Here is a 19,658-nt window from a genome sequence, read left to right on the forward strand (position 1 = left end):
ATACTGCAGCGGTTGGATGGGAGCGCGTGATACGCTACACACGCCTGCCGCTGACCTTTTCCTCCGGGACATGTAGCGCCGAGGGAAGCCGTCATGCATACATGCACACACATAGACGTACAGACACGCGGCATCATGCTGAACCGCAGGACCGTCAGCGACACGCACGTGCTGAAACGGACCGCGCGTGAAATCGGACGCTTCTTCAGCCAGCCGGATGACAGGCGGAGAGGGTACGTGTTGTTTAGGGCTGTTCTGAGGGTCTGGTTCTTTACTCAGAAATCCAGACGTGACCTCCAACTCCTCCCAACATGCTAGCATAAAAGCTCAGTCCCCGCCGCCGCTGTCCTGCTGCCGCTCACTAACTGCATTTCCACGTGTAAATGAGCCTGAATGATTGAAGGCAGACTGCTGACAGGTCAAAGAGGAATTCACACAGGTTTACTACTCGGGTTTCTGTGCCTACGGTCGTGAAAAACTGTTAGAAAGGCATGGAAATAAATAAAACAATTTTGCTACTGACTGGTTTGTTGGGCTGTTTTAAACATGTAGTTGTTACAAAATTGTGTTTTTATTTATTTGTTTAATTTATCTTTATTTTTATTTATTTTTTGTCAGATTAATGATTTTAAAATGACTGATATACAATGATTTTTTTATTTTTTTTTTAAATGTTTTTGTTATTATTACTATTATTTATTTATTTATATTTTTTGCAATTTTTGCTTAAGTGTGATAACGGCCTGTAGGTCTGTGTCACATCATGTACAAATTATGTTGTATTCAACGTTAAGTATCTCATAATAGCAGGAAAACATATAGATTGTATGGCATAATATCTTAAATGGATGGACACAGGAAATGTGTTGCAAGTATATGCATGTCCCGGTGTGTTACACATCCAACAGTTTAAGGAGGAATTTACTGAAATGTAGTTCTTTTTACATTATTTTCATCATTTCACACCACATTTTCTCTTCAAATCAGACTGCTGCGTATCTAGTGAATACTCAGTATCAGGTTAAGTACCCAGTCAGACACAGCATGACTCAAACTGGGCTTTTGATGCTCAAAAATGCAGTCTATTGTAGACGAGCAGCTTACCAGTGAACATCTGGATCTACTAGTGATTGATGGAAATGTTAATGTTCGTGCAGATTGTTTCCTCTCATTTTTGCCTTTTATGTTTTTGTTCTTGACTTCTTCGTGCATCTTTATCATTGCTATTGTTGCATAATCAAAGTTTCCTGTATTTTAAATACTACTCGAGTATTCTGTGCATTCTTCAGTGGAATTAACAATTTTGAAGTGACTTTTGGTGGAAAAAGAAGAAACATTAGACATGAGCAGCATGTATGATGCTAACCGAATGTGTTGACGTCAAGTCTGAGATCTGAATGAATGGTGGTCGTCCACACACTGGTAGTGAACATTCACTAGCATTGAAAGCATTAATGCAAGCGTGTCCCTGCCTTGTTGTCTCTTGTCACACAGACAAACCATATCTACCTCCTCCTGAAGGACCAAACCTAAGAATATCATGCAATCGGATCTTTTTTTAAAAAGAATTTGCACTTTCATTAACGATATGGTTCGTTTGTTATGACAAATGCATGCAACATTATAAACATGCGTATCACGCGTTAAGAGAGCCATCATTTTCCTTGGCTGTGTACCTGAGGTGTGTGTGTGTCACACTGCTGATTTTCTGACTCTCTCCGCTCTCTTGCAGTCATGGAGATGACCTCATCGTTACGCCGTTTGCACAGGTCAGTGACACAGGAAGCAGTTCAGGGTGAATTCTGGGACACATCTCATCCAGGCCCTTCTTCACCGTTAAAGTCAACATGAAGCTCTTTCTTCCGTAATATTACGTACCACACAAGATATTTAGCAAGAAACTTTTTTTTTTAATAAATAGTCACAAAGTTAAAGATTTTTTGGAATGTTTAACAATTAAGCACAAAAAGATGTTTATTTTCGTCCTATTTAATAACACAATTTAGTTTTGGTAGTTTTTGACGTATCTCATCTCCATGTGTGATTTAAGCCTCAGAACTGAAATGTTTGTCCTAACTTAAATATTAATTTTGCATTAAATGCGACGGATAAAACTAAGCTACAGACTCACCGTAAGTGACCTCTTGCATTGTCTTACTTTGCTCTTGAAGGTGCTGGCTAGTTTGAGGACGGTACGGAATAACTTCGCAGCGTTGACCAACCTCCAGCAAGATCGAACGTCCAACAAGTGAGTTCAGTTCACGGTCATCACAAACGTTTTTTGACGGAAGAGGAAAATCACCTTATACTTAGACTGCACGCATCTGATGTATTTTGTTATCTATAATGCTTTCTGCTTTTGTTGTGCTGAATTTTCACAGGCGATCCCCTATGTGTAATCAGCCTTCTCTCTCAAAGGCCTCCTTCACAGGTGAGATGGTTTCCCTTTATTTTTTCAAAAGCAACAGTAACTTGACTTCAGAGCACTGAACTGTGTATTGCTGTTCTCTCTTTCTTTACGTCTTATTTCCCATTCATACAGTAAAATGTTTATATTTACGTCTTTGATTGCATATTTTGGTATCTAAATACGGTTTGAGGAGACACACATGTACAGTTACTATGACGAGAACATCCGAGAAGCACAGGGCTTTGTTATGGAGATCTCATTAGTGTTGGCTGTGTTGGATTTGGTTCTCTTGATCAGGCCTGTCGTAGCCGCTGTAAACCTCTAGGGAGCGACAGAACACCTTTCATTCAAGCCCTATCCTCTTTTTTTCAGCAAGGCTGCTCAATTTTGCAAAGATAGCATTCAACTTAATACACTTTCCTGCATCGTTGTAGAATAGAGATGGAGTGTGTGGCCTAAGCGTTTGTGTATATAATAAAGGCAGATAGTTTTTTATATTTTTCCTTGGTTTAATTATGTATAATTATGTCCTCCTTTGCATGCAATTGATGTGTAATAATATTATTGATAATACATCTGACGTCTATAGCACATATAGGCGTAGTCTTTGGATGTACGCATGCTTGTGTCCATACATCGCATGCAAATGCATGAGGAACACGTCTTTCAGAAGACGTAAACATAACCCGCTTTGACATTGGTGAATCTTTCACCCCATTCGAATTGCGCAAAGCTGTTATTAATAGATGTGGCGCAGCTGGCAGCCCACCAATCTGACATGATACTCACAAACGCACGCCATCTCGCTTTCATGCTCGGCCAGAGACGTGCTTCCAGTTCGGGGAAAGCACGTGTTGGCGTCTTGCTGGGACTCGCAAGATGAGTCCATCAATCAAGACGCTCGCTTATCATTTGTCCTTCACGCAAATGTCAGATATGGAAACGTGCACAACTCACGTCAGCGCTTCCCCAGTTTAGTGCACTTGCAAACTGTGCATTCAGACCATAAATAAAAAAAATAAAATCAAAGTTGAACTTTCCTCAGCGGCACCTGCTGATTCGGTCCATTATCAGCTTCTTTTAAATATAGCAGCTGCTTAAAACACAGAGGTGCCGCTTCTTGCTTTCTAATGATACGACAGCGGTTGCCTGGCAACCCGACGGCGGATGGTACAAGCATCTCAAAAAGTCAGAGTCTCACGAGAATGACCTGGTTTTTCACAGGGGCTCCTCTCCAGACGTGACGTCTAGGTGAGCTCGGGCTGGTTTTCTGAAGGTATTTGCGTCAGCCCGAGGCTTCTGTTTCCCACGGCTGCTTTCTCGCTATTACTGGAGAGGTCTTGCGTATTTCAAGACCGCTGACCCACTGAGGGGTTTTCTCAGAAACCGTTTGGCATCTAGCACGGCCAGGTGCTGGCTCTGAGTGATTTATCTGAAGCCTATCGCACGGCTCTGACCTGCTTGTGTGATGTTTGATGAACTATATGGGTCAGTCGTTTACTAGAGAAAGGCCACCGCTAAGATGTGCTTTCAATTCATTTGAATTTTGCAGTAAAGTATCAGGTTTGGACATTTTGCATATAGAAAAAGGGTTTACTGTCATTTATTCAGTCACTACTAAAGCAAACAGTTTAATCGGAGGCAATTTTATAGTCATATTTATTTGTTTGTGCCTTCAATTTAAAATATATTTAAATAAATATTCAATTAAATGAACTGTTTCATTGAGATAAATATATTTGATATATTTTTAGCATCATTGCTCCAGTCTTCAGTGTCACATGATACTACAGAGATCTTTCTAATATGCTGATTTGCTGCTCAAGAAACATTTCTGAATAGTACCACATAACTGAAAAAAGTTGTGCTGCTTAATTTTTTGTGAAAATCATGATGCATTTTTTTCAGAATTATATGAAATAGCAAAAATAGATTTAAACAAAAAATATTTTAAATAGAAATCTTTTGTAGCATTCTAAAAGTCACTTTGGATTAATTTAATGCATCTTTGCTGAATGAAGTATAGTTTTATACATCATTTTATTCATCAAATTCAGTCCATTTTGATGGTTTAAAAATATTTTTGAGTCAGAAAATGACCTAGATACTTCTTGACCAAGGAATGCACCAAAAAGCACCAAAACGAAACTGTAGCTTTGTCTGGCGTCCAATCAGAGAGTGTTTGCTCAGTCTCTCTCGTGGAATCCGCTCCAGAGTTTGACTGCAGCCCAGTCCTGCTCTCAGTCACAGCAGCTTCTGAGGGGCCGTCCTCTGGTGTCGCACTGAACACAAGAAGAATGCCATTGACGTCAGAGGAGATGTTGTCAGCAAGGACAGTGGACCCCTGCTCTTGAATTCTCCTCAGAGTGATTGGACAGCCGTTTGAGGAGAGGGCTAAAGAAACGGGGGGGTTGGGGCGGAGAGAATGATGTGATCCTTTCCCCCATTTTGCCGCTCTTCTCCCTTCTTAAACCTTTCATCTGTGCATTTTCTCTTTCTTTGTGGGGCTTGTGAGACGTTTTTCTCCCCTAACCCTTGAATTATGATAGACAAAGCTGCTGCTGACCCGAGCGTGTGAGTCAGAGGTTGAGCAAACGCGTGCACAGCGCTGACACATGCAGAGCTGCATGTCACATTTTCTCAGTAAAGCCCTCTAAAGGTTGCCCCATAACAAAAGCACCAAGATCCCGTGACCTCTGAAGTGCATGTTGTGATTGTGTCACACTTTTGATGAACGCTTTTTCTTGTAACTTTAGCTGTCCTCTGTGTAACTCAACACACACGAGTAGAATTGCAACAGTTGTTATCGTCTGTGCTGTATGAACATATGCACGTCCTGTGACGCAGATTAAGGTTTAAAATGCACTAGTCACAACTGCACAGCCCTGACATAATCCAGGATTATGAAAAAAAATAAATAAATGAAATCTGGCCCTGAATGGATAGCATTGGTCCCGTAACAAGGATTAATTTTTAGTCGTAATCTGTGTAGATTGACGGTCACGTAATCTCCCAGCATCTCAGTGAATGAATCTGCGCTGGAATGGCATACAGCTGAAGTAAACAACCTCCCAGGAGCATTCTGGGACATGAAAGAGCAGCAGCTATCTCAAGCAATCTGTCTGTCATGAGTAAAGCCAGGTCTGCCATCTTCCTCCGGTCTGATGCTAATCGGACTCTGGATGTGGCTGTTTGCTGCTGATGAGACGTGTTGCACGTTTACTCAGTTTGTTTAGAGCTGCTATTGCTTTAGATATATACTTGCATGCTTATACTATCTGCTGTCTTTCTTGCATTGTACTGATGCAGCAATTACCAATACTGCTTACTGATCATTTTTTTTCCATTACTGATAAAATGACGCCTACTGTTAATCTGTAATGTTACAGTTGGAAATCACATTTCATGCATTTAAAAATAATATTTCATTCTCTCTGTATATATATATATATATATATATATATATATATATATATATATATATATGAGAATAAACATCAATGTTTTAGATAGATGGAAAGATAGATAGCTTTAGTTTTCATCATTATGTTGTATATTAACGTTTTTAAAAAATGTGCATCAATAAGTTAAATAAAATATATAAATATATATGTCAAACAATCAATTGTAAATTCAAAACTAAAGGTTTTGTTTACAGAATATATGTGTGTACTGTGTATATTTATTATGGATATATAAATACACAAACATGCATGTGTATATTTGACAAATGTGCTGTTTATATATTAAATATATGTATAAATGATATGAATATAACTGTATACATGTAAATACATGAAAAGTGTGTCAATTATACACTGTGTATCTATGTACACATAATAAGTATACACAGTACAAACACATGTTTTGTAAACAATACATTTTTATTTTGGATGTGATTCATGGCACAAACACAAATGAATGCAGCCTGCTACAAAAATTTTAAGTATGCATTATTATACATTTTATGTACAACACATGTTGTGGTTAATTTGATCTTCCTGTCAGATGTTGTGAAACTCTAGTCCCCGGTCATGTCACGTATAAGACAGAACTGCAGCATGCATTTTTAATACACATTTGTAACAGAGATCTGGCCCCTTTTTGCTGACAGAAGTGTGTCTGCAGGGATGCTGGGATGCTCCTGCTCCAGCGCTCCGGTCCAGATCTTGCGTCTCTCGCTGCGTCGTGCTCTCCAGCTCTGTAGGTTTGTGGTTTCACAGGAAGCCGCTCGTGTTTGTGTAAAGCAATGCCTCCTATGTCATGTCTGTGTAGCTGAGGAGCCTCGCTGCTCTCTCACTGTGTCGCTTGTGCGAGCTCTTTTTTTTATGACTCTGGATATTGCTGTGGCTTGAGCTCTCCAGGAACGCTGGGCAAAGCCTGTCTCTTCATACAGGAGTCTCTGTCTGGAGATGGGGGGGGGTTTAAAGCCGGTAGGAGGTGCTGAGGAGACCCTTTGCGTTTTCTCTCTTTTGTTGTGAGACAGAGCGTCAGCTATAATACATCCTCCGAAGTTCATGGACCTGTGGAGGAGTCCGATTCTAAACCAGGACATGGGATTGTTCAGGCAACCCGCTGGGACTCAGTAGAAGCGGATTAAAAAAAGGGAATCTCTGTGCTCGTATGTGTGTGTCTGTTTTGTTTTTCTAGGAGCATGGGGCTCCTGTGCGCTCTACACCAGGAGCCCTGCACGGCCGGACTGACAGCGGTGTGACTCGGTTTTTATCACGTTGACCGGCTCAGGGGGCGAGGAGAAGCTTGTATTTGATCCTTTAGCCTACATCTTTTCAGCACAGCATGAAGAGTCACCCATGTGTCCACCCCGGACATCCCAGCATGGCTGTGTACGACGTGGACGATGTCCGGGAAGCATCAGCTAGCCCGGTCAAGCGCCTCAAAACTGACCATCCGCTTCCCTGTCTCCCTCCAGAGGAGGCCTACCAGAAACTGGCCACCGAGACCCTGGAGGAGCTGGACTGGTGCCTGGACCAGCTGGAGACCCTGCAGACCCGACACTCCGTCAGCGAGATGGCCTCCAACAAGGTGAGTCACCGCTCAACTTCCCACCTAACACATGGTATTTTCCACTGGGGAGCTAAGAACCAAGGGCTTCCCCTTGACTTAATGTCATTACCGCCGCTGCCCAGGGGAGCTCAGGTAATTGGTGCGATTTGGCAGGGCTGTCGGCTCGCAGACGGGAGACGTTATCAGGTAGCGTTAGAGCCAAGATGGCTGCCCCAGGGGGGGTGCAGTTTCAGGGAGATACACACACGAGTCATGTACGTGCAGGATTGTGAGTCAGGGTTGTCCATCACGCATCCATCCGACGGCTCGATGCGCTATCAAAACATCAAATGCTTGTTGCCTCACTGCGTGAGTAGAAACGGCCAATGCTTCTAGCCCATGCTGGAAGACCTTTAGTCAGACTGAAGCATCATTGTCATTGGAATCGTGGGTCTGTTTTAGTAGGAGGGAGGTCAGATTGCTGGGGTTCGTGTTTAGCATTGCTGATGACTGCACAGGCATCTTTTAATGTTGCACGCCGCTGTGCCCAGGACTGCAGTCTCCTGCAAAGCTTCCCTGTAATTCCTTTTTTGTGGAGGGTGGGATAGGGAAATATAGGATAGAGGTCTTGTTTTGGTTTATGCGTTAGGTGCGGGTCTAAGACGAGGGAAGGTGCGCTTTTACTGAAGGTCATGAATCATATTTCACACTGGAACTGGCTAATACAATGTTTGTTGCCATGTAAACCTTCAATGTCTTTAGTTGGGTTTTGTGGTTTCAATAGTTGTTCCATGAAATGGATCTTAAAATGTTTTAAAAAGAAAACATGTATGCATGAGCAAAACTCTGTTATGATGGTAGGGAGTTTTGGACAGGGGCAAAGGTGTTGCTGTGTGATTTCTAGGTGTTTTCTGGGGATTTCTAAGTAGTTTCATGGTGGTTAACTGATTTTGGGTTAGTAGATAAGTTTTATCATTCAAAAGGTGCATATTCTGACCGTTTGAGGTTGCATTCATGTCTGTAGCACAGGCAAAGTTTAATACTTAGGCTTAGCAATTTAAATAAACCTCTAATCCCAAGTATTGTATTACAGTACAAGGATACGTTAAGTAAGGACATTATTAATGATCCTCGTCAAATTACTTTCATACAAGTATACTTATATAAACAGTTATATATATTATTTGTACATGTGTTTTGTTGACCCAAACATCTTCAAACTGTGAAATGTAAACATGTTTGTTGCAACATCCCGTATTAGACAGTGTTGACATATAAATATCCTTAAATCTATTATTTTTTCCTGCTAACTATTTTAATATCTCACAATCTGCGGGCATTATGCAAACTGTTTACAGTGATGCTGATTACATAACCTCGCCGTATCATCAGACTTCATTGCTGAATAGACAGAAAACAGTCTTCGTAGAACTGGTTTTAGGTCAGTCGCTGACTGTCTGCTGTAACTGTATAGTGTGTAGTAGCAGCTATAGTTGCTGTGTGTCTGAAGACAAAATCCTGCTCTCAATACAGCTTAGTTCAGTGTGCATCTGTGGAAAGTTTCACCTCTGGCGGGGGAAAGCGGTGCATCTGACTGAATGGTAAAGTAACGGCACACTCTTCTCATTCATACATGCAGAAGTTGAGTACTGTAAGTTACTCACTGCTGATCTAGAATGAGCTGCCTGCGTGTCTGAACTAGCCCAGGTGTGACATCACGGTTCCCCCGGCAGCATATATGAGGGTTTTAACGTTCACACACAGCAGAACCAGACTCATGCTAGTGACGTAACCGCATCAGCGTCGTCGTATCTGTCACAATGCGCTTTACCATTTCAGGCCCAGATAAGCGTGTTTGGGCAGAGAGCCGCTAAGATGCTGTAATGTTTGCTGGCGGACCTCATTAACCTTTCGGCTGGGTGTCTTTGTGCCGAATGTGGTACGTGTGCATCGTCTGCGCTGTCTCTCAGCCCACTGCAGGGCTCGATTTGTCTGCGTCGCCATGGCGACTGCAAGCATGTGGGATCCTGCACAAGCCTGTTTGTCTGCGCAGCGACAGGGAGGGCATGTTGTTGCTGTGTGTGTGAGTGTGTGTACTGTAGGTATTCTGTTCATCAGTATGCAGCGTGGCAGGCCTATGCCGGTGATTCAGGAGCATGCTCAGTACATTCAAAAACAAACCATAAAACAGGCAGGAGAGACTGAGGGGCCATGAAGGAGGGCTGGCTTCTGATTGGTCCGGCTAGAGCAAATATGAAACACATACACGCATACCTGATCATCATAATACGATGCAAATTAAGACGTTGCTTAGAAATGAACTGCGTTCTGTAACAGATGCAAATTTGAGTGTGTTATCTGATCTCTGGCTGCTTTATTGCATAACTTATATTGTGTCTTGAAACACTGAATGATTCTGTGTACCCTTTGACAGACTTTTATACTGGTATCAATATTTATTTAGAGGCATATAAAGATTCAGAGTCATCCCCAATGACTATGAAAACAGTAAATCCAACATCAGCAACTAAATAATCCTATAATCCCTAAACTAAGGGCTCCGCTTTAAAGGATTTGATGGATTTAAACAAACCCCTAACCTTAAGAATAAAACGGTTTGTGATTCCTCAAATCATGTGTCTTGATGAGCAGAGTGTGCTGTTACTTTACTAAATGATTCCACAAATTTAAAACAAGGGTTGGACTTGATCCGTATCAAAGATCGCAATATTAATATTGAATTATAAATCTATTTTTTATGTTATATGAACATTGCAGGAATATAAATGTGCATGTAAATATATAATGTGTGATATTGTCATATTTGATTATTTATTACATATACTAAACATGATATAAATAATGAATAATTGTAAATAATTGTGTGTATATAAATATATGAATATAACTATACATATAAATATATAGAATAAATATCTAGTTTCTATAACAATATATTTATAATTATAAATATATTATGTATATATATATAAAAAATATGAATCTATAAATAAATATGAATGTAAATTCATATTAATATTATATATATATATATATTGTTATAAAAATATTTATATTTTTACATTTATACCAATTATATATATATATATATATATATATATATATATATATATATATATATATATATATATATATATATATATGTAAAGTACATAAATAATTTGAATTAATAATAATAATATATCATGTTATTAAATAAAGAGTAAAAAATAATCTAATCTACAAAAAAAAAACTTTTTTTTGATCTTTATCTCTAGCATGTGTTACAAATTACAAAATATTTATATATGTTTATCTTTCTATATGGTACCAAGTTAAAGACTTCCCCTTACAGCAGATCTGGATTTACCAAAGTATCCAACTTCCCCTCCATGAAGGCTCTATGAAACATCACACCACAACCCGAGGCCCTAGGCCTGCCAGAGCCGAAGGGAAGCAAGACAGAAGGAAAATGAGACATATGGGTTATGGAGGGGGTTCGGAGTATGGGATGAGGGGGTATCTGTGGCCCGTGGCTTTCTTGAATGATTTGGATCCTGCACGCGCGCTGTGGTCAAGCCTTGGCGTCCCATTGGTCCTCTCTGAAGCGGCGGCCACAAAGCACGAAAACCCTGAACGTTACTCAAAGAGTCTGCCGACGGCTTTAATCAAAGCCACACGAGGCCTGTGCGAGCCCAGCTAAAGGCCTCAGATCCAGCCAGAATTCACCAGACTACTTCACAGAAAACCACAGAGCTCTGTTTACCTCACCAAAGAGAACAAACGGCCTTCATAGGAGCCATACAGACACATAATGTGCTACAATTTTTGCGTCAACAATTTCAAATTCCTGCGTCAGATTTAGCCCTTTTGTTCACTGAAGCCGTGGGGGTTCATCCAGTTCCAGGATGCATTTAGTATCTGTCAGATGTGTTTGGAATTATGTGTTATTATAAGTGTGCATGTTCCCAATAAAACTTGACGTGGCGATAATTAGATCTCCAGAAATAGCTTTGCCTTTCTGATGACGAGCATGAACGTGGTCCCGGCAGATTTTAGGGTGTGGTCAGAGGTTTCCCCCTTGTTTCCATCGGCATGATACTGGCCTCAACCTGCAGCAGACTCTTCCTATGGCACGACCACACTGCCTCTAGTTAGTGCAAGTCTATAATTAATCATAATCCACTGTACTGTAGGATCCTGTTTCATGTTCACTTATTACTGCTCCATCATGTCACTCAGTCTTCAGTAAGACTAGTGGTGGGTAATTAGACCAGTATGATGTTGCGGCGTATATATACATATTTAAAAAGTCATTTTTTTTTTACTGGAAATGCAACCCAGAAATGTCTTCTATATAAAGTTACATAATTATTTCTTTAAATTTATTTTTGAATTCACTTTTCATTGTAATAATGGCGAAAATATTAGATTATTTATTCATTTATTTTCTTTCTTTTTTTATGTGACCAAAATATTAAATTATTTATAAATGAATGCCATCAGTGCAAAAACAGCTGCGAATTACGAAACAGCTTTTCAAAGTGACTCATCATAGTAAATCGACTAATAACAATACAAGCTATAAATAAACATACAGATCAACTAAGAGCAAACCAAAATCATGTGTGATTTTAAAATACCAATAACTTTAACATTTAGTATTTTTGACAGACTCTTCATTCTTTATCAAAACCAGTGGAGAAAAAAATTAAATAAAAATGTATATATATATATATATATATATATATATATATATATATATATATATATATTGCCCAGTTTTTATATGTAGCATCAGACATGCATTTATGCAACAAAATGTCTAAAATGTATTTTCAGACATAATGATTGTAAAGGCACTGTTTTTGAGTGTTGCTCAGTAGGTTATAGCATGTCAGTAAAAGTTCTTGGTTATACAACAAAGATAAAATGACTTACACAGCGATTCTCTTCAGCTTTATTTCCTTGTTTATGATGAACCACATAATGTGTTGCTTTGCATAAAGAAATACTTTGACGTAAAACGCCACCGCATAGGCTTCATGTTTCTCCTGATAATGTAGTATCAATGGCACATGGTAAAGGCTTCGGGTTCATATTCAAATCAGCCACAAACAAATCCGGCCAATGGCTATTGCTTTCATAAAAGAGCCACTGATCTATTATTTGTTTTTCAAATGAGAGCATCTCCCCTGGCCACATAAAAGCCTCGTGTCATGCTTGCATGGGGCTCGATATCTCCATATGAATGCTGGCGTATTGTTCCAGACAGTTTGTTTTATTTTCAGATTTTCATTCCCTTCTGCAGTTCACAAGTGTCATCAAAGACACCCACTTCTGATTAGCCTTTGATCTGAGAATGGAGGAGAAGGTTACCTGGGCCCTGTTTATCAGCAGGTCAATATTTACACTCAAACAGGAGTTTGTTTTACAGTCTGAGAAGTTTAACTACTTCCTCTTTTTGATTGTCATCGGATTTGTTGATGAGAGAAAAGAGGCCAGTAGTCTTATCAAGTGAATCACTGTGCATTAAATATTTATTTGATTTAAACATATTTTATTGTTTGAGAAATTATTTTTTATAGAAAGTGATCCTAGATTTTTAAACGTATTGTATTTATCTAATCCGTGTGTTATTTTTTGTTTATTTACTTGCTTTCAGTTTGAGATATATCCGGTAATTTGATTAATTTATTTTAGTTTTAGTATTTATTTATTTATTGCATTTATTGTGCAAGACTTTAAGGATAATATGCATTGTTAGTCCTGGCAAATATGGGTTCAAATATGGGTTCATCTTCTTTTATAGGGTGAATCAGACAATTAAAAAAAGGAGATTTTATTCACAAATAAAAAAAAAAACCCAATCAGCAAATAAATGAGCATTAAATATTTATTAAATCTAAAATTATTTTATTGTTTCAAAGGTAGCATTTTTATTTTATTTCATTTAATTTAAATTTCTATTAATTCAACCCAGAAATTCTATATATTTCATTGCATATATTTTTATTATATATATTTTTGCAATTTAATTTATATATATATATATATATATATATATATATATTTTTTTTTTTTTTTTTTTTTCTCTGAAAACACTGTGTATATACATTATTTTATATATATATATATATATATATATATATATATATATATATATATATATATATATATATATAATAAAATAATGTATATACACAGTGTTTTCAGAGGATTTAATAATGACAGATGACATTAATATTAACTTGCATATATATGACGTTATTATGGCCAGTTTGCATTTTTGTTTTGATACTTAAGACAAGTTATGAACTGTAATAAGACTGAAAGCTGTTCACATTGTATTTTCTGTTGTCATACATAAAACAAATATTAATCGTAAACAGGACCCATTAGTACTACACAGGACTCACTCTCACTGTACTCCTTAAATCCTGATTTATGATCGTGACATCATCTGATGAAATTAATATACATAAAACTTGCACTAATAAGTGACTATATGCGGCTGTTTGGGCTATACCTTTGGGCTATAGGCTATACTTCTGCGGTATGCTATCATTGAAACACCACAAAAAAATGTCAACAGGAATATTATTTCTCAACTTTGTGGACATTGAAGTTAGGAATGAGGCGAGAGGAAGCCCCTGCTTCTGATCAGGCATTCCAGTTAATAACGTTGAAATTTCATCTGAATTCCATCTGTCTATCAATTGTTGATGAGATAACGTCAACGGATAGACCGCACCGGGATGCTTTCATGAGTCATCGGAGCACACAGACGCTCTGCCGTATGATTATACCAGGTACAAGGTGAGCTGTGAAAACAGTGGCGTTCTCCAAGGCCTGTATCCTCCATCAGCGGATGACGGCGCTCCTGCCCCCATCTCTCCCTCTCAGTAATGAGCCGTGATTGGCTGTGTGGAGGGGCACGAGCAGCATCCATTATAGCAGCAGTCCCATATTTGGAAGGTGTTGAGCAGCCCAGCATCTTTCTCACGGCTCAGAGGAGCACAGCCAAGCCATGTCTGCCAGCCTCCGCACCTCCATCACACCTCCACCTGATCCTGAGATGCAGTTTTTAGACTGAGACAGAGGCAGAAGCATTCGCGTGGCGTTGTCTGAAGGATTAAGGAGTGGTTTGTTTCTTGCTTTTTTGTGTTCTGGACCTTTAACGAAGATGCCTGAAGCCAATTATTTACGCTCAGTCTCGTGGGGATATATAAAGGTATGGATCATGAAGCCAATTTTCTGGGTTTGTAGCGACGGAGTATTTAGGACAATCAATGTGTTTACTTATCTTCATTTATTGAGGCTTTTGTGTCGTCATGAATTGATGTATTCAAATAATGTGTGGTATACCACATGTAAATCATTTACAAATTAGAAGAGATGAATATTTCATGCATCAATCCAAACAGGACCGTTTCGGGACGCTTACGTTTTGAAGGCTTTAGGTTGATCGTTTCTGCCTCATGTAAAGAAAATTATTTTTAGGCCTAGAAAACTTATGTGGCTAAATTTGTCCTCCATTAGGGTAAATCTGACAAAAACATCTCAATTTTGTATGAAAATTAAGCCTATTTAGCATGTTTTTGTATTGCAACATTATATATATATATGTGTGCGTGTGTGTGTGTGTATATATGGATGAGATGTATGTATGGTTTTCCTTAAATTATACTTATTATCTGTTTCAATACTTCCTTCATGATGGGATTACAAAAAGGGAATTCATGAAATGCGCCTGATTTCTAGCTGTGGCTATTTTTGGATCTGGTCTGGTTTTATTTGAGGGGTCTGAGGGCTGCGCTCTGATTAGAATAGAAGCTTACAACTGATTGATTTTAAAATTCAGTTTATTGATTAATGTATGCAACGTGGTTGTCAGCCAATCATGAAAGCATTACCACGACTGATTAAAAGTGATTAAAAGCTTTTGTCCTATCTCTCTCTCTCTCTATCTATCTGTGCAGTTCAAGCGGATGTTGAACAGGGAGTTAACACACCTGTCTGAGATGAGCAGATCTGGCAACCAGGTCTCAGAGTTCATCTCCAACACATTTTTAGGTAAAGCATAAATCACCAAAACACAACGCATTTGACTCGTGAGGGTTATGTTGAGGTTCGGGGCTCTGGCTTGCGTTCATAATTTTTCATTGTTTCTCCAGACAAACAGCACGATGTGGAAATGCCCTCCCCGCAGACACAGAAGGAGAAGGAGAAGAAGAAAAAGCCCATGTGTCAGATCAGCGGGGTGAAAAAACTCATGCACAGCACCAGCCTCACCAATTCCAACATCCCTCGCTTCGGGGTCAAGACCGATACAGAAGACTCCTTAGCCAAGGTGAGCGGCGTGACGCCGGACGGGTTATTTGACTGGAGAGCTGCCGCAAACACTTCAGAACCTCAGTCATCTCAATTGAATCCTGATTGGACCTTGACGAAAGGTCGTTGGTGCTTTTTTGTGTCGTGACGTAGATGGATGACGTGCGATTGGAAAGATTTCGTAGCCTGCTGAAAAGAGCAGCTTGGAGCAGCATGCGTTTCCATGCTGGTTAGTGTCGTGCTGTTCACCAGGAAGCTTGTCAACCAGCATGGTATTTAACTAAGAGCAGATTGCGGGTTAAACTAGTACTCGTCAACACCTAGGTTGAACATAGAAAAATCTGCTCTTTTCAGCAGGTCAGTTTTCTTAAATTCACTGGCTTTTTCTGAAACGGGTCCTAAATCATTTCTGGGATGTTTTGTGGCTGTTATAAAATCCATCAGTTTTTAAATGCATTTTATAAATGGGTTTAGGCCAGATAGTTAGACTACTATCTATCTATATATATAGTGCTTTATAATATGCAGAGTATTTCAACAGAACATTTCAGCTGTAAAGCAGCTCTACAGAAGGCAACATCATTCAACTCAGTTCACTTCAGTGTTCATTTTTAGTTCATAATAGTGTAAAGTTCATCAAATTATGAAACAAGTTTAATGCAGCTATAGTCAAGATAAATGTCATTAATAGTGATGCACCAAAAAAATCTGGGTTGAATTCTTTTAAAGAATTTTATACGTTTTGTAAATGTAATATAACTGTATTAATATTATTGCTTCTTTTCATTTAGCCTGAAAACTGAAGCTTAAAAGACATGTTAGTTTTAGTTTATTTTATTAAGCGATCAGTTTGACTTAATAACACAAACATTTTAATTGAAAAATAAATAATTTTTTGCCATAACAGAATTATTTGTTGTATATAAAGATATAAATAACGTCTGTAAAAGTAGTATTAAGTAGAATTATTCAAACATATATTAAATTCTAAAGACGTTAAGTAAAGTTAAAAGGGAAATTGCTATTTCAGCCAAAAGTTTGGGTGCATCTCTAGTCATTGATTTCAGTAGCATCTGTGATTTCTAAAGACTCGCTGCTCTGTTTCAGGAACTGGAGGACATAAACAAATGGGGCCTTAATGTTTTTAAAGTCACAGAGTTTTCAGGAAACAGGCCTTTAACGGTGATGATGTACACTATATTTCAGGTGAGACCAAACATTCACAGATCACCTTTATTTACTTTGCTAATAAACATCTTACTGTGCGCAATTCATCGGTGTTTGTTTTCATAACTTTCTGATGTAACCAAGGTCACATGCACAAGAAAAAACTGCATTAAGCAATAATATATTTACCTCATGACCTCATCAGTTTGTTTCTCTTTGTCGTGATGTTAAAAGCGTTGCACGTTTTCACCTATTCGTCTTTCTCTCCCACAGGAAAGGGATTTACTCAAAACGTTCAAAATTCCCCTGGACACTTTCATAACGTACCTGATGACCTTAGAAGACCATTACCACGCTGATGTTGCATATCACAATAACATCCACGCTGCTGACGTCACTCAGTCCACACACGTGCTGCTCTCCACGCCTGCTCTGGAGGTGAGGGAGACCCAAAACAAGCCTTTCCTTGCCTTTTTGACTACTGCATGAGAAGGTCTGCCTATTCAACATTCAACCACCGGCCGCTTGTTGCTCGTTTCACATGCATTGAGCTTCGACCACAACAGAGGTTGTTTACATGCCGTATAGACGGTTGAAAATAGACGCGCACTAGCTAGATTGTGAAAAAGTGCTTCGTTCAGATCAGATTCGGTGTGACCTTGTGTGCTACTTGCTGGATTTCTAAAAAGGTTATGTGGTGAAGATAATGTCTGCTCTCGCTCACCGTACGCCCACATGTTGTTCTCTTTCAGGCGGTTTTCACAGACCTTGAAATTCTCGCTGCCATTTTCGCCAGTGCTATTCATGATGTAGACCACCCGGGTGTCTCCAACCAGTTCCTCATTAACACCAGTAAGTGTGCAGTATGAAATCCTCTCAAGCATATTTAAGCAATTGATGTGTTTGATTATGCTGTAGAAAATAATAATAATAACAATAATGATAATAATAACAAAGTTTTTATTTTAGCAAATCCAAAAGTCTGTCTGCAGCCATGCTTTTGGTGTGATTTGTTTAAAATTGTATATATAATAATATAATTGTTTATTTAAATGTACTCAGTTTAATAATCTGATTACGTGTGAAAAATAATAATTTCATGATTTACACTTCTAATTTAACTTGACAAATGTATAATTTTGTATAAATGCAATATTTGTACATTTAAATTATAAAAATGTAAATAGATTATATCATTATTAAAAAAGTATAAACACAATAATCTCAAAAATTATGCCTAAATATTATCTATTTACATTTCTGTAATCTTTTAACTTTACAAATATAATTCAAGTTAATATAGTCTGATAGTTCATATAGTTCTATATATATAATAATCAGATTACTTACATGTAGAACTATAATAATGTAATTCAGCAAATTTCAATTTGGTCCAAAATATTATTAGTTATGAAATTTATAATCACTTTTTGTATTGAACTTCTAAGATATGTTTTATTTATAACCTTTATAAATAATCATGTGTAAGCTATAAATACATTAAAAGCACAAATGGATCTAGTTATTCTTCCTTTAAAGGTTCCCTTGAATAGTTAACCAATCAGCAATGAGAACCAGTTCTATTTATTGGATAAGTATAAAAGCTCTTGAGATTTGGGTGGTAATGGACGGATCTGTAAATTGAGTGAAGCGGTTGGAAGACAGACCAGCACATATCTGCCGCCGCTTACATAACTTTATTTTGACATAAGCAGCGGTGATACGCCGATAGGCCAGATAAATGCGACTCAGGCCTCATGGGATAGTGAGCGTCTCCTGCGTCACGCTGTAATCTCTCACAGACAGTGATGGAGTCCTGCTGCTGACACAGCTGTTTGTCACGCTCATCTACAGATTAGCACAAGGTCACAGAGTTTCTGCTGTTTTCTCCGTGTCTGCAGACTCCGAGTTGGCCCTCATGTACAACGACTCGTCTGTGCTGGAGAACCATCATCTGGCGGTGGGCTTCAAACTCCTGCAGGAGGAGAACTGCGACATCTTCCAGAACCTGACCAAAAAGCAGAGACAATCGCTGCGCAAGATGGTCATCGACATAGTACGTCCCGCTCGAGTGACATGAAGCGTTGGCCGTGCTAGATCTGAATTCTGGCTCAAGGTTTTTCTCGCTCGTTTCTCCAAGGTCTTGGCGACTGATATGTCCAAACACATGAACCTGCTGGCCGATCTGAAGACCATGGTCGAGACCAAGAAGGTCACCAGTTCTGGAGTCTTGCTCTTGGACAACTACTCAGACAGGATACAAGTGAGTCTGAAATAGGTCTTTGACTTCCTGTAAACTTCCTGTGGCTCTATCAAAACACTGTTGAGTTCGTTCTAGGGGCCCAACACAGCCCCTTCTGGCTCAGCCAATGGCTTGAATTGGAGGGCGGGATTTGTTTCGTTGACCAATCGCAGTGCGATGGAAATTCATAGAACTTCCCAAAACGCTGTACGGGGATTTTAAATAATATTTCGTTTCGGTTGTTTGTACATGTAACATGTAAAAGCTACATTTGGCGATTTTTACAGTAATTAAACGGTCAATTAAGAATTCATAGAAGAAAAAAAATAATAGAAATTATGATGTTATTTAGCTTACTGTTTGATTTTATTCAAGTTGGTTTGTTTATATCAATTTCTCAGCTGCATCTGACACATTATTTAAATGGTAAAATAAACATTATGAATTCTTAGAGCTTCAATAACTTCAAAAACTTTTTTTTTTTTTTTTGATTCTGATTTG

The 19,658-nt window shown here is 38.6% G+C and overlaps 1 protein-coding gene across 14 annotated transcripts in view; it reads left to right on the top strand.

Moving 5' to 3' along the window:
* LOC122333798 (cAMP-specific 3',5'-cyclic phosphodiesterase 4D) overlaps positions 1–19,658 on the top strand; it is a 153,403-nt gene that overhangs the window by 131,126 nt on the left and 2,619 nt on the right. For 12 of the 14 annotated variants that reach the window (XR_006248678.1, XM_043231582.1, XM_043231584.1 and 9 more), the window contains 11 exons: positions 1,733–1,769; positions 2,172–2,248; positions 2,382–2,431; positions 7,341–7,453; positions 15,397–15,490; positions 15,592–15,767; positions 16,856–16,954; positions 17,189–17,353; positions 17,668–17,767; positions 18,817–18,971; positions 19,056–19,178. Coding sequence is in view for 13 of the 14 variants with exons in the window: in XM_043231582.1 (XP_043087517.1) it covers positions 1,733–1,769; positions 2,172–2,248; positions 2,382–2,431; positions 7,341–7,453; positions 15,397–15,490; positions 15,592–15,767; positions 16,856–16,954; positions 17,189–17,353; positions 17,668–17,767; positions 18,817–18,971; positions 19,056–19,178 (1,189 nt within the window). In the remaining variant the exon portion in view is untranslated. Of the gene's footprint in view, positions 1–1,732; positions 1,770–2,171; positions 2,249–2,381; positions 2,432–3,156; positions 3,171–7,280; positions 7,454–14,390; positions 14,649–15,396; positions 15,491–15,591; positions 15,768–16,855; positions 16,955–17,188; positions 17,354–17,667; positions 17,768–18,816; positions 18,972–19,055; positions 19,179–19,658 lie in introns of those variants that run through there. The other 2 variants (XM_043231593.1, XM_043231592.1) reach the window with 2 other exon arrangements.

Source organism: Puntigrus tetrazona, unplaced genomic scaffold (genome assembly GCF_018831695.1).
Source record: "Puntigrus tetrazona isolate hp1 unplaced genomic scaffold, ASM1883169v1 S000000396, whole genome shotgun sequence".
Classification (NCBI taxonomy): domain Eukaryota; kingdom Metazoa; phylum Chordata; class Actinopteri; order Cypriniformes; family Cyprinidae; genus Puntigrus; species Puntigrus tetrazona.